At 41.7% G+C, this 13,939-nt stretch overlaps 1 protein-coding gene across 1 annotated transcript in view; it reads right to left on the bottom strand.

Moving 5' to 3' along the window:
* The window catches only part of LOC145348606 (complement C4-like), a 275,511-nt gene that overhangs the window by 8,087 nt on the left and 253,485 nt on the right, over positions 1 to 13,939 (bottom strand). Inside the window, exons 35-36 of the mRNA XM_080196782.1 lie at positions 13,752 to 13,826; positions 12,082 to 12,184 (exon numbers count right to left, since the gene is read on the bottom strand). Coding sequence (XP_080052908.1) covers positions 12,082 to 12,184; positions 13,752 to 13,826 — 178 coding nt within the window. The remainder of the gene's footprint in view (positions 1 to 12,081; positions 12,185 to 13,751; positions 13,827 to 13,939) is intronic.

Raw genomic sequence — 13,939 nt, 5'->3', positions numbered from 1 at the left:
TCAGAGGAAAAAGGCTATCACTATCCACCCTATCTAAACCTCTAATCATCTTATATGTTTCAATAAGATCCCCTCTTAGCTGCCTTCTTTCCAGCGAAAACAACCCCAAATCCCTCAGCCTCTCCTCATAGGATCTCCCCTCCATACCAGGCAACATCCTGGTAAACCTCCTCTGCACCCTCTCCAAAGCCTCCACATCCTTCCTGTAATGTGGGGACCAGAACTGCACACAATACTCCAAGTGCGGCCGCACCAGAGTTGTGTACAGTTGCAACATAATGCTACGACTCCTAAATTCAATCCCCCTACCAATAAACGCCAAGACACTGTATGCCTTCTTAACAACCTTATCTACTTGATTCCCAACTTTCAGGGATCTATGTACACATACACCTAGATCCCTCTGCTCCTCCACACTATTCAAAGTCTTCCCGTTAGCCCTATACTCAACACATCTGTTATTCCTACCAAAGTGAATTACCTCACATTTCTCTGCATTAAACTCCATCTGCCACCTCTCGGCCCAGCTCTGCAACCGTCTAAGTCTTCCTGCAAACTATGACACCCTTCCTCACTATCTACCACACCTCCGACTTTGGTGTCATCAGCAAATTTACTGATCCACCCAACTATACCCTCATCCAGATCATTAATAAAAATCACAAACAGCAGTGGCCCCAACACAGATCCCTGAGGCACACCACTTGTAACCGAACTCCATGATGAATATTTACCATCAACCACTACCCTCTGTCTCCTATCCGCTAGCCAATTCCTAATCCAGTTCCCTAGATCACCCCCAATCCCATACATCTGCATTTTGTGCAGAAGCCTACCATGGTGAACCTTATCAAACGCCTTACTAAAATCCATATACACCACGTCCACTGCCTTACCCCCATCCACCTCTTTGGTCACTTTCTCAAAAAACTCAATAAGGTTAGTAAGGCACGACCTACCCGCCAGAAAACCATGCTGACTATCTCCAATCAACTCATTACTCTCCAAATAACTATAAATCCTATCCCTAATAATTTTTTCCAAAACCTTGCCCACAACAGAAGTGAGACTCACCGGTCTATAATTCCCGGGGAAGTCTCTGTTCCCCTTCTTAAACAATGGGACAACATTCGCTAACCTCCAATCATCTGGTACTATACCAGAGGCCAACGACGGCCTGAAGATCAGAGCCAGAGGCTCTGCAATCACTTCTCTTGCCTCCCAGAGAATCCTGGGGTAAATCCCATCCGGACCAGGGGACTTATCTATTTTCAGACCCTCCAGAATATTCAGCACATCCTCCTTATCAACTGTAACACTGTCAATTCTACTCCCCTGCAACCCAGTGTCCTCCTCAGCTATATTCATGTCCCCCTGCGTGAACACCGAAGAGAAATATTGGTTCAATGCTTCACCAATCTCCTCCGGTTCCACACATAACTTCCCTCTGCCGTCTATAACTGGCCCTAACCTTGCCCTAACCAACCTTCTGTTCTTGACATACCTATAGAACGCCTTAGGATTCTCCTTAACCCTATCAGCCAAAGTCTTCTCATGTCCTCTTTTAGCCCTTCTTAGCTCGCTCTTCAACTCCCTCCTAGCCAATCTAAAGCTCTCTAGTGCACTATCCGAGTGCTCACGTCTCATCCGAACATAAGCCTCCTTTTTCTTTTTAACCAACGAATCAACTTTTTTGGTGCACCACGGTTCCCTAGCCTTACCAATTCCACCTTGCCTGACAGGGACATACCTATCACAGACTCGCAGTAGCTGCTCCTTGAAAAAACTCCACATTTTGGACGTTCCCAATCCCTGTAATCTCCTAGTCCAACCTATGTTTCCTAATTCTCTCCTAATAGCCTCATAATTACCCTTCCCCCAGCTAAAACCACTGGCCCGAGGTTCATGCCTATCCCAGTAGGACCTCAAAGGTCATTATCTCAGGATTACTACCTGTGTCACGTGTTAATCAGGATACATAGGATGAATAAATGGCTGAAAAGATCATGTGGGGGTTAATATTCCTGGGGCATTGGGACTGGTTCTGTGGGAAGTGGGAATGTACATAGTGGGTAGGATCAAGATTGATGTCCTTGGGAGAGCCCTCTTTGCTGGATGGACAGGAAGGGTTTAAACTAATATGGCAGGAGGATAGAAACCTATGGGGAAATCAAGAACAAGAGGAAAAGAAGGCAAGGGCAATAAGAAAAGTGATAGGCAGAGAAATCCAGGGCCAGAGTCAAATAAGGACAGAGCAAAAAGTAATAGGATCAGGATAAGAAATATTAATAGGGGTCATCTTAAGGTTTGGATCAATAGAAATGAAATGAATGATTTAGTTGCGTGGGTAGATGTACAGTGGAATGACATAGTTGCCATTATGGAGACATGGCTCCAAAGTGACCTAGGATGCAAATTAAACATTGAGGGCTATTCAGTTTTTAGGAAAACAGACAGAGAGGAAAAGGTGGTGGAGTGGCATTGTTGATTAAGAATAAATTGATGTGATATAGAGTCAGGGTCATAGAGTTTTACAGCATAGAAACAGGTCCTTTGGCCCAACTTGTCCATATCCTTTTTTTTAATCTCTAAGCTAATTCTAATTGCCCGCATTTGGCCCATATCCCTCTATACTCATCTTACCCATGTAACTATCTAAATGCTTTCTAATAGACAAAATTGCACCTGCCTCTACTATTACCTCTGGCAGCTTGTTCCATACATTCACCACCCTCTGTAAAAAAATTGCCCCTCTGGACATTTTTGTATCTCTCCCCTCTCACCTTAAACCTATGCCCTCTAGTTTTAGATTCCCCTACCTTTGGGAAAATATGTTGATTATCTAACTAATCTGTGCCTCTCATTATTTTATAGACCTCTATAAGATCACTCCTCAGCTCCTACGCTCCAGGGAAAAAAGTGTCAGTCTATCCAGCCTCTCCTTATACCTCAATCCATCAAGTCCCAGTAGCATCTCTTCTGCACTCCTTCTAGTTTAATAATATTCTTTCTATACTAGAGTGACCGGGAATGCACACAGTATTCCAAGTCTTGTACAATTTCAACAAGACATCCCAACTCCTGTATTCAATGTTCTGACCGATGAAACCAAGCATGCTAAATGCCTTCTTCGCCACTCTGTCCACCTGTGACTCCACTTTCAAGGAGCTATGAATATGTACCCCTAGATTTCTTTGATCTGTAACTCTCCCCAATGCCCTGCCATTAACTGAATAAGTCCTGCCCAGGTTAAATCTACCAAAATTCATCGCCTCAAATTTCATTAAATTAAACTCCATCTGCTACTCATCAGCCCACTGGCCCCATTGATCAAGATCTTATTCTAATTCTAACCTTCTTCACTGTCCACAATGCCACCGATCTTGGTGTCGTCTGCAAACTTACTAACTATGCCTTCTATATTCTCATCCAAATCGTTAATATAAATGACAAATAACAGTGGACCCTGGGATCCCTTGGATATTGAGGAAAGATATCAGCACAGATGATGTGGAATGACCAGACTAAGAAGCACCAAGGGGCAAAAAGCATTTGTGTGGGTAATATATAGACAAACTGTAGTAGGAGCTTTAGGAATAGCATTAGACAGGAAATCAGAGATGGATGTGATAAAGGATCATTTGTGATTATGGGTAACTATAAAATGCATATAGATTGACAGAGTCAAATTAGTCACAACACAATAGAGGAGGAATTTCTGGAGAACATGCAGGGTGGTTTGCTGAATCAATATGTTGAGAAACCAACAAGGAAATCGGCCACCTTGGACTAAGTATTGTGCAATTAAGGTTGGTTAGCGACCTACGTGTGACAGAACCCTTGGAAATGAGTGACTATAATATGTTAGAATTTGGATAGTGACATAATTGATTCTGAGAACAGGTCTTGGATCTCAATAAATGTAACCGTAATGGTATTAGACAGGAATTCGTACTATGATATACTGGAAAACATTATTGAAAGGAAGGACAGTGGACAGCCAATGACAAGCATTTAAGGAAAGATTAGGTGAACCCCAGAAGTTGTTTATTCCTGTTTGGTGCAAGAGTGGAAAGAGAACTGTGGCCAAATCATGGCTTACAAGGGAAATGAAGGAAAGTATTAGATTCAAAAGAGAAGTATACACGTTGGCAAGAAAAAAAACAATAGACCTGAGGATTGGAAGCAGTTTAAAATTCAGCGAAAGGAGGATTAACAAGCCAGTGTGGAACATAGAAACTGACCCTAAATGTTTCTATTAGTTTGTAAGGAGAAAAAGATGGATAAAAATAAATATAGGCCCCTCACAGACAGAAAAGAGAGAATTCATAACAGGGAACAATTGAATGGCTGAGGAATTAAATTTCTACTTTGCCTCTGCTTTCATAAAGAAGGGTATGAATAATGTACCAGAAGCTCTCAGAGTATCAAATTTTAGTAGAACCCAAAGGAAGTAAGTAATAGCAGGGAAATGGTCTTGGGGAAATTGATGGGATTGAAGGTGAACAAATCTCCAGGGCCTGATAATCTTAATCTTAAAGTACTCTGTCAGTGGCTATATAAATAATCGATCATTAGTGGTCATTTTCCAAAATTCTTGACTCTCGACTGGTCCTTATGGATGGGGAGACAATTAAAATAAGCCTGCTATTCAAAAAGGGGGTAGAGAGAAAACAGGGAAGTATGAGTCAATGAGCCTTAACTCACCATTGGGAAAGTTGCCATGGATTATCAAGGATTTCATAGCTCAGCATTTAGAAAACAGTAGCATAATCAGGCAAATTCAGCATGGATTTACAAAGGGGAAATCATGTTTGACTACTTAATTAGACAGGGTGTAAGGAGTTGGCATAAATGGATCTTCTTCTGACTGGCAGGCGGTCCCTACTGGTGTACTGCAGGGATTTGTGCTAGGACTACAACTGTTCGTATTATATATTAGTGATTTGGAAGTGGGAACTAAATACATTGTCTCCAAGTCACCAAAGTTGTGAGGGAGGGTGGGCTATGAGGAGGATGCAGAGATGCTGCAATATAATTTGGACAGGCTGAGTAAGTGGGCATATGTGTTAGTGAAGGATCACTTTGGACCAGTGACCATAATTCTATTAGTTTTAAGATAGTTAATATTCTAAATTGGGGCAAGCCAATTTTGATGGTATCAGGCAGGAACTTCCAAAAGGTAACTGGGGGAGTCTGTGGGAAGGCAAAGGGATGTCTGGTAAGTGGCACACTTTCAGAAGTATGTTAACCAGGATTCAGGGTAAACACATTCTTCTTAGAGTGAAGGGCAAGAGTGGAAGGAGTAGGGAACCCTGGATGGATCGGGATATTGAGGCCCTGGTCAAGAAGAAGAAAGAGGCACATGACATGCATAAGCAGCTGTGATCAAGTGATTCCCTTGGAGAATATAGAGGGTGTAACAGTAGAGTTAAGACAGAAATCAGGAGGGCAAAAAGGGGACACGAGATTGTTTTGGCAGACAAGCCAAAGAAGCAGCAGGAAGCACAGTGGTTAGCACTGCTGCTTCACAGCTCCAGGGTCCTGGGTTTGATTCCCAGCTCGGGTCACTGTCTGTGTGAAGTTTGCACATTCTCCTCGTGCCTGCGTAGGTTTCCTCTGGGTACTCCGGTTTCCTCCCCCGAGTCCAAAGATGTGCGTGTTAGGTTGATTAGCCATGCTAAGAAGTTGCCCCTTAGTGTCCAGGGATGCGTAGGTTAGGATTAGTGGGTATAATATGTAGGGATATGGGGGTAGGGCCTGGGTGGGATTGTGTTCGGTGCAGACTCGATGGGCCAATGGGCCTCTTTCTGCTCCGGAGGGTTCTATGATTCTAAGAATCCAAAGGGCTTCTACAAATACATAAACAGCAAAAGAGTAACAAGGGAGAGAGTAGACCTCTTAAGGATCAACAAGGTCATGAATGTACGGATCCATAAGAGATGGGTGAGATCCTAAATGAATGTTTCTCACCAGTAGTTGCTGTTGAGAAAAGCATGGATGTTAGGAACTTGGGGAAATAAATAGTGATGTCTTGAGGAGTGTACATATTATAGAGAAGGAGGTGCTGGAAGTCTTTAAGTGCATAAAGGTAGATAAATCCCCGGGACCTAATGAAGTGTATCCCAGAACATTGTGGGGGGCTAGGGACGAAATTGCGGGTCCCCTAGCCGAGATATTTGAATCATCAATTGTCACAGTGAGATACCTGAAGATTGGAAAGTGGAAAATGTTGTACCTTTGTTTAAAAAGGGCTGCAGGGAAAAGCCTGGGAACTACAGGCCAGTGAGCCTCACATCTGTGGTGGGTAAATTGTTGAAAGGTATTTTGAGAGATAGGATCCACAGGCATTTAGAGACACAAGTACTGATTAGGGACAGTCAGCATGGCTTTGTGAGTGGAAAATCATGTCTCACAAATATTATTGATTTTTTTGAAGGAGTTACCAAGAAGGTAGATGAGAGCAATGCAGTTGATGTTGTCTACATGGACTTTAGCAAGGCCTTTGACAAGGTACCGCATGGTAGGTTGTTGCATAAGGTTAAATCTCACAGGATCCAGGGTGAGGTATCTAAATGGATAGAAAATTGGCTTCTTGACAGAAGCCAGAGGGTGGTTGTAGAGAAGAGTTTTCTAAACAGGAGGCCTGTGACCAGTAGTGTGCCTCAGGGATCAGTGCTATGTCCACTATTATTTGTCATTTATATTAATGATTTGGATGAAAATATAGGAGGCATGGTTAGTAAGTTTGTAGATGACACTAAGATTGGTGGCATAGTGGACAGTGAAGAAAGTTATCTCCAATTGCAATGGTATCTTGACCAATTGGGCTAGTGGGCTGACGAATGGCAGATGGAGTTTAATTTAGACAAATGCGAGGTGATGCATTTAGGTAGATTGAACCATGGCAGGACTTATTCAGTTAATGGTAGGGCACTGGGGAGAGTTACAGAACAAGTAGGTCTAAAAGGTACATGTTCATAGCTCCTTGAAAATGGAGTCACAGGTGGACTGAGTGGTGAAGAAGGCATTTGGCATATTTAGCTTCATTGGTCAGAACATTGAATACAGGAGTTGGAATGTCTTGTTGAAGTTGTACAAGGCATTGGTAAGGCCACACTTGGAATACCGTGTGCAATTCTGGTCGCCCTATTGAAGAAAGGATATTATTAAACTAGAAAAGAGTGCAGAACAGATTTACTAGGATGCTACTGGGACTTGATGGATTGAGTTATAAGGAGAGACTGGATAGACTGGACTTTTTTCTCTGGAGCATAGGAGGCTGAGGGGTGATCTTACATAGGTCCATAAAATAATGAGGGGGTTAGATAGTCAATATTTTTTCCCAAAGATAGGGGAGTCTAAAACTAGAGGGCATACGTTTAAGATGAGAGGGGAGAGATACAAAAGTGAACAGAGTGACAATCTTTTCAGACAAAAAGTGATGAGTGTCTGGAACAAGCTGCCAGAGGTAGCAGTGGAGACAGGTACAATTTGGTCTTTTAAAAAGCATTTAGATCGCTACATGGATACGATGGGTAGGGAGGGATATGGGCCAAATGCGAGCAATTGTGATTAGCTTAGGGGTTTTAAAAAGAAAAAGGGCAGCATGGACAAATTGGGCTGAAGGGTCTGTTTCCTTGCTGTCAACCTCTATAACTCTCTATGTAATATAATGTGAAAAAATGTGACATTATCCTATTCAGTAGCAATAATAGGAAGGCAGACTATTTGAATGGGTCTGAATTGAGCGAGGTGGGTGCTCAGTGAGACCTTAATGTCATCAGTCATTGAAAGTCAGTGCACAGATACAGCAGGCAGTAAAAAAGGCAAATGGTATGTTGGCCTTCGTAGTGAAGAGTTGAGTATAGGAATAGGGATGTTTCACAACAATTGTATGGAGCGTTGTTGAGGCCATACTTGGACTATTGTGTGCAGTTGTGGTGTCCTTATGGGGAAGGATATTCTTGCTCGAGAATGCAGCAAGTGTACACCAGCCTAATTCCTGGGATGGCAAGTCTGTCATACGAGGAGAGAATTATATCAATTGGTGTGTCGAAGAGTGAGGGTGGATTGCATAGAAACTTATTGGACAGGGTAGATTCAGAAAGAATGTTCTCTATGGTAGGGAAGTCCAGAACTAGAAATCAAGGTTTGAGTCTAAGATGTGCGGGTTAGGCGGATTGGCTACGATAAATTGCCCCTTCATGTCAGGGGGGCCAACCAGGGGAAATGCATGTGGTTACAGAGATAAGGCCTGGATGGGATTGTGGACAGTGCAGACTTGATGGGCTGAATGGCCTCCTTTTGCACTGTAGGATTCTATGATTAGGAATAAACTGAGGGGAAGAGAAAAATATTTACTCAGAGTGGCGAATCTGAGGAATTCACTACCACTGAAAGTAGTTGAGGTCAACACAATGTGTGATTTCAAGAGGAAATTAAATATTGCTCCTGGGGCTAAATGGATCAAGGGATATGGGAGGGAAAAGGTATGATTACAATATTGAATTTGATGATCAGCCATGATTATAATAATTGGCTTGTCAGGCTCGAAGAGCCAAATGGCCTACTCCTGCTCCTATTTTCTATGTTTCCATGTCAGTAATGAGCATTTTGCAGGGCTGTGATTGCCCATTTTGTTGCCTCGATCCATGCCGGCTTTTACGGCTAATTTCATCCCTTCTGACCTACAACTGGTTGACTTGCTAGCCCATTTCAGTGAGCATATATGAGTCCATGACATTGCTCTCAATCTAGAGTGACATGGAAGTATTGATGATTTTCTTCCCGAAAGAAAAATTAGTGAACTAGATGTTCTTTTTTAATAAAACAACACATTATAGGTTCACGATCATCGGACTTTTAATTACAGATTTTTTTGTTGAATTTATATTTAACCATTGCTGTAATGAGATCAAATTACAAATTCCTAAAGCATTTTGTTGGTTCGAATCCTTTTAGCAACTATTAATTCCGCCGCTAAAACTAATCCAGACCATGCATTCCAGATCATTACAATTCTTGTACTAAAACAAAATCATCTGGTGGTCAACCAGCTTTTAAAAAAATCTTACCTCGATATGTTTTTTTTAAATTAACACCACTACCAGTTGGTGGCCCAGTAGCACAGCAGTTAGCACTGCTGCTTCACAGCTCCAGAGACCTGGGTTTGATTCCCTGCTTGGGTCACTGTCTATGTGGAGTTTGCATATTCTCCTCGTGTCTGTGTGGGTTTCCTCCCACAGTCCAAAGATGTGTGGGTTAGGTTGATTGGCCATGCCAAATTGACTGTAGATGCATAGGTTAGAGTATTAGTGGGTAAAATATGTGTGGATATGGGGGTAGGGCCTGGGTGGGATTGTGGTTGGTGCAGACTCAGTGGATTGAATGGCCTCATTCTGTACTGTAGGGTTCTATGATTCTTCCTTTTTCACTCCATCTCAACCCTTTCATGAATTTGACAACCTCAGTAAAACTCCCCTCCTTAAGCAGCAGAACCTTTCTTTCTCACAGTATTCTTCTTACCCCATTGAGAGACAGCAACTTGCCTTCCTCAATAAAGAACCATTATTGCGAGAGTGGAATGTGATTGGCAGTGCCAATCCAGTGGCCATTACACCCTTGTGGGATGTTTTGCTAGTGCTGCTGGAGGAGGTAAACTAATTTGGCAGGAGGAGGGGACACTGAATGTTAATAGAATAAGGGCACGGAATCAGACAGCAAAACAAACAATTCAGAGGTATTGTATTTATCCACTTTTAAGGCTGCCAACACCTCCAGTACCTTGCTCAAGAACCTCAGTCTCTCTCTCCCTGAATTCCATTCTATCATCCTCATTCTCTTGGGTGAAGATGGATGTGAATTATTCATTCAATGCTCTAACAACATCCTCTGGCTCCACCCACAGATGGACCCCTTGGTCCCTAATGGGCCCTCTTCCCATTGATACACTTACGGAGTATTTTGGCATTTTCCCTACTTCTACCAGCCAGAGCTTTCTCATACCCTCTCTTTGCATTCATAATTGTGTTCTTAAGCTCCACCATGCACTTTCTATACCTCATTTATGCTCCTCTGATTTGCTCCCCTTGAACTTTTTCAAAGCCTTTCTTTTCCTTCTCATTGTATCATAAATATCACTGGTCATCCATGGTTCTCTGGGCTTGTTATTCATACTTAACACCCTAGAGGGAACATGGGGGCTTGAACTCTCCCCATTTCCTTTTTGAAACCCCCATTGCTCGTCTGTAGGTTTTCCTTTCAGTAGCTGTCCCTTGTCTACCTTGGCCAGATCCTGTGTTATTTCACTAAAATCCACTTTCCTCCAATCAACATTTTTTTGAAGCTTGTCTATTTCCTTGTCCATAACAAGCTTAAATTGGACCATGTTGGTATGGGCGGTATGGTGGTACAATTGTACAATATGGTCCAATTTAAGCTCGTTATGGACAAGGAAATAGACAAGCTGCAAAAAAATATTGATTGGAGGAAAGTGGATTTTAGTGAAATAACACAGGATCTGGCCAAGGTAGCTGCTGCCTCACAGTGCCAGAAACCCAGATTTGATTCCCAGCTTGGGTCACTATCTTTTGCACATTCTCTCCGTGTATGCGTGTGTTTCCTGCAGGTGCTCTGGTTTTTCCCACAGTTGAAAGATGTGCAGGTTAGGTGAATTGGCCATGCTAAATTGTCCCTCAGTGTATTCAAACAGGTGCCAAGATGTGGTGACTAGAGGATTTTCACAGTAATTTCTTTACAGTGTTAACGTAAGCTTACTTGTAACTAATAAATAAACTTTACTTTATGTTGTGATCGCTATCACTAAAATGCTCCCCCACCACCACCTCAACCATCCATCTGGCTTCATTCCCCAGAATTAGGACCAGTGCAGCTCTCTCCCTTGTTGGAATGTGAAACCCAATGGGGTATAAAGGGTGCTGCACAACCAAGAATCTCTCTCTCCCTGTCTCTGTCTGACCCGACGGATGAGTTACAACGGTGACCATTGCCAGTGACAACCAACATGAGGAAAGCCACCACATCTGAAAAGGAAGGAATACCAGAGCCAGAGTGCCAGACCAGACATTCGCAGAGGATGACCGAAACCAGCGCACAGATAAAGGCTAATATCTGTTTGGGTACTTGCCAGTCAAACAAAGTTGTCAAGGTCTTATATTGGACTTCAACTCTAGTATCTTTCTGTAAGATTAACTTACTGTTGGTTGGGTAGGTGATTATTGATTGTGTGTCTTAAATAAATATTGATTGTACTAACAAGATGTCTATTCGCAATTATTTGTCCATCATATTAGGATCAAAACGGACTAGGCGGCAGGCAGAACAGAGTTATCTAGAACTTTGAGGCTACAGCTAGAGTACTGTCTGCAGTTCTGGTCACCACATTGCTGGAATGATGTGATTGCACTGGGGGGTGTGCGGAGGAGAATTAGTAGGATGCTGCCTTGGATGGAAATTTAAGTTACTAAGAGAGGTTGCATAGGCTTGAGTCATTTTCATTGTAGCAGAGAAGACTGAGGGGCGACTTGATTGAGATGTATAAGATGATAGACAAGGACAGAGTGGATAAGGAGCGACTGTTCCCCTTAGTTAAAGATTGGTCACAAGGGGACATAGGTTCAAGGCAAGGAGCAGGAGGTGATGTGAGGAAAAACTTTACCCAGAGCGCAGTGATGGTGATAAAGACAGGTTGTCTCACATCCTTTAAAAAGAATCTGGATGAGCATTTGGCACATTATAACATTCAGGGCTATGGGTCAAGTGCTGGCAAATGGGGATGAGGTGGGAGTTCAGGTGTTTCTAATGTATCGGTGCAGACTCAATGGGCCAAAGGGCCTTTTCTGCACTGCATGATTCTACTCCCACCAGTATCTCAGAAGCAATATAATGGACCCTAGCCAGTTTTCTCATATCCTGATAAGTAATTTAATAAATTTTAAAATACTCTAGGTGCAATGCATTTTTCCCCACAAAATCCTGGAATCAGAGCTCATGAAGCAAAATTGGGACACAAATCTCTGTACAAACCGTTGCTGATCATATTGAGCAGACCAAACTTACTTGGATTATAAAAATCATACAGAGTGGCGGTTGCTGGCTGCACAAAGCCCATTCGAACAATCTGTTTGGTAGAAAACTCAATACACTCTTTCTGCTTCGGGACCTGAGGAGAACAGAAAAAGAAAATGGGACAGAACCGTGTTCAATTCTTAAAAATTAAAGGGCATATTTTTACAATGTGGATTCATTCCATATTAAAATTAATGTGCAGCAAAATCCCAATTCCTCTCTCCATCAAATTAAATAATGATAAAAATGGACATGATTGTGCCTGCTATGAATTTATGCGGCATTAAAAAATAATGTTGAGTCTACTGTGATGGAACACCAATTTAAATCAGGGCGAGGCATTGGAAACAGTGAGGAACAAATGGAATGAGGGATCACAATTAAATAAAGCCACAGCAAAAGCTGTGGTTTCTATCTTTTGGGAACAAATAATTAGAGAGAGATTTAATAATGCTTTTCAAAATCAAGAAAAGATATATAGCATGCTTTAGCAGAAATGTGTGATTCTAACTGAAGAATGATTAATTCAGAGTATCACCTAATGATTTTTGTTTAATCTTCAGCAGGGATTTTTAAAAGAATATTGGAATTAGAAGTTTACAGCAAGGGTGCAGGTCCTTTGGCCCAATTTGTCCAAGACCCCTTTTTTTTAAAACCACCACACTAGTCCCAATTGCCCACGTTTGGCCCATATCCCTCTATACCTGTCTTACCCATGTAACTGTCTAAATGCTTTTTAAAAGAAAAAATTGTACCTGCATCTACTACCACCTCTAGCAGCTTGTTCCAGACACTCACCACCCTGTGTGTGAAAAAATTGCACCCTCCTGGAACCTTTTGTATCTCTCCCCTGTCACCTTAAATCTATGCCCTCCAGTTTTAGACTCTCCTTTGGGAGAAGATATTGATTATCTCACTGATCTATGCCCTTCATTATTTTACAGACCAGTATAAAATCACCTCTAAGTCTCCTATGCTCCAGGGAAAAAAGTCCCAGTCTATCCGGCCTCTCCTTATAACTCAAATCATCAAGTCCCAGTTAGCATCCTAGTAAATCTTTTCTGCACTCTTTCTAGTTTAATAATATCATTTCTATAATAGGATGAACAGAACTGTACACAGTATTCCAAGTGTGGCCTTACCAATGTCTTATATAACTTCAACAACAGTCCCAACTGTTCTGACCAATGAAACCAAGCATGCCAAATGCCTTCTTCACCAGTCTGTTTACCTGTGACTCCACTTTCAAGGAGCTATGAACCTGTATCTCTAGATTTCTTTGTTCTATAACTCTCCCCAACACCCTACCATTAACTGGACATATATTGGTAATATAAGTATTTACAGGACAATGAGACAAAAGCAGGGAACTAAGCTATAAACAAATAACAAGTGATAGAGATTTATCTTTATATTATATATGAGTATATATATGTGTATATATAAAACTGATAGCTGAAAATGCAAAGAAAACCAATGCAAATGGTATAATCTAACTCTCCGGAATGAGTAATTGAATTGCAATAGCAACTCAAATCTACAGATGAAATTCATATTGGTGAATGCATATTATAAACTGCATTTTCTGATTTAATCTCATTAAATCTCACTAGTTAACACATTATGTTAATTGTTACTGTGATTCACAAAATGAAGAATACCGTATTCAGATAAAGCAACACTCTTCCATCCTTGATTTCATAGTGATCGATGTATTGATCAACTCCATTCTTCAGCTGAAAAAAAATCAGAAAATATTTGTAGATGTTTCCACTGCATAATCAACATGACAATTTACGTTTAAAGCCATGGATGGGGATGTTAAATGTTCATCTTTAGTAAACGATGT

Source organism: Carcharhinus amblyrhynchos, chromosome 9, assembly GCF_965287045.1.
Source record: "Carcharhinus amblyrhynchos chromosome 9, sCarAmb.v2.hapA, whole genome shotgun sequence".
Taxonomy (NCBI): Eukaryota; Metazoa; Chordata; class Chondrichthyes; order Carcharhiniformes; family Carcharhinidae; genus Carcharhinus; species Carcharhinus amblyrhynchos.
Note: the sequence above shows the minus strand (reverse complement) of the source record. Positions and strands in the feature narration are given on the sequence as shown.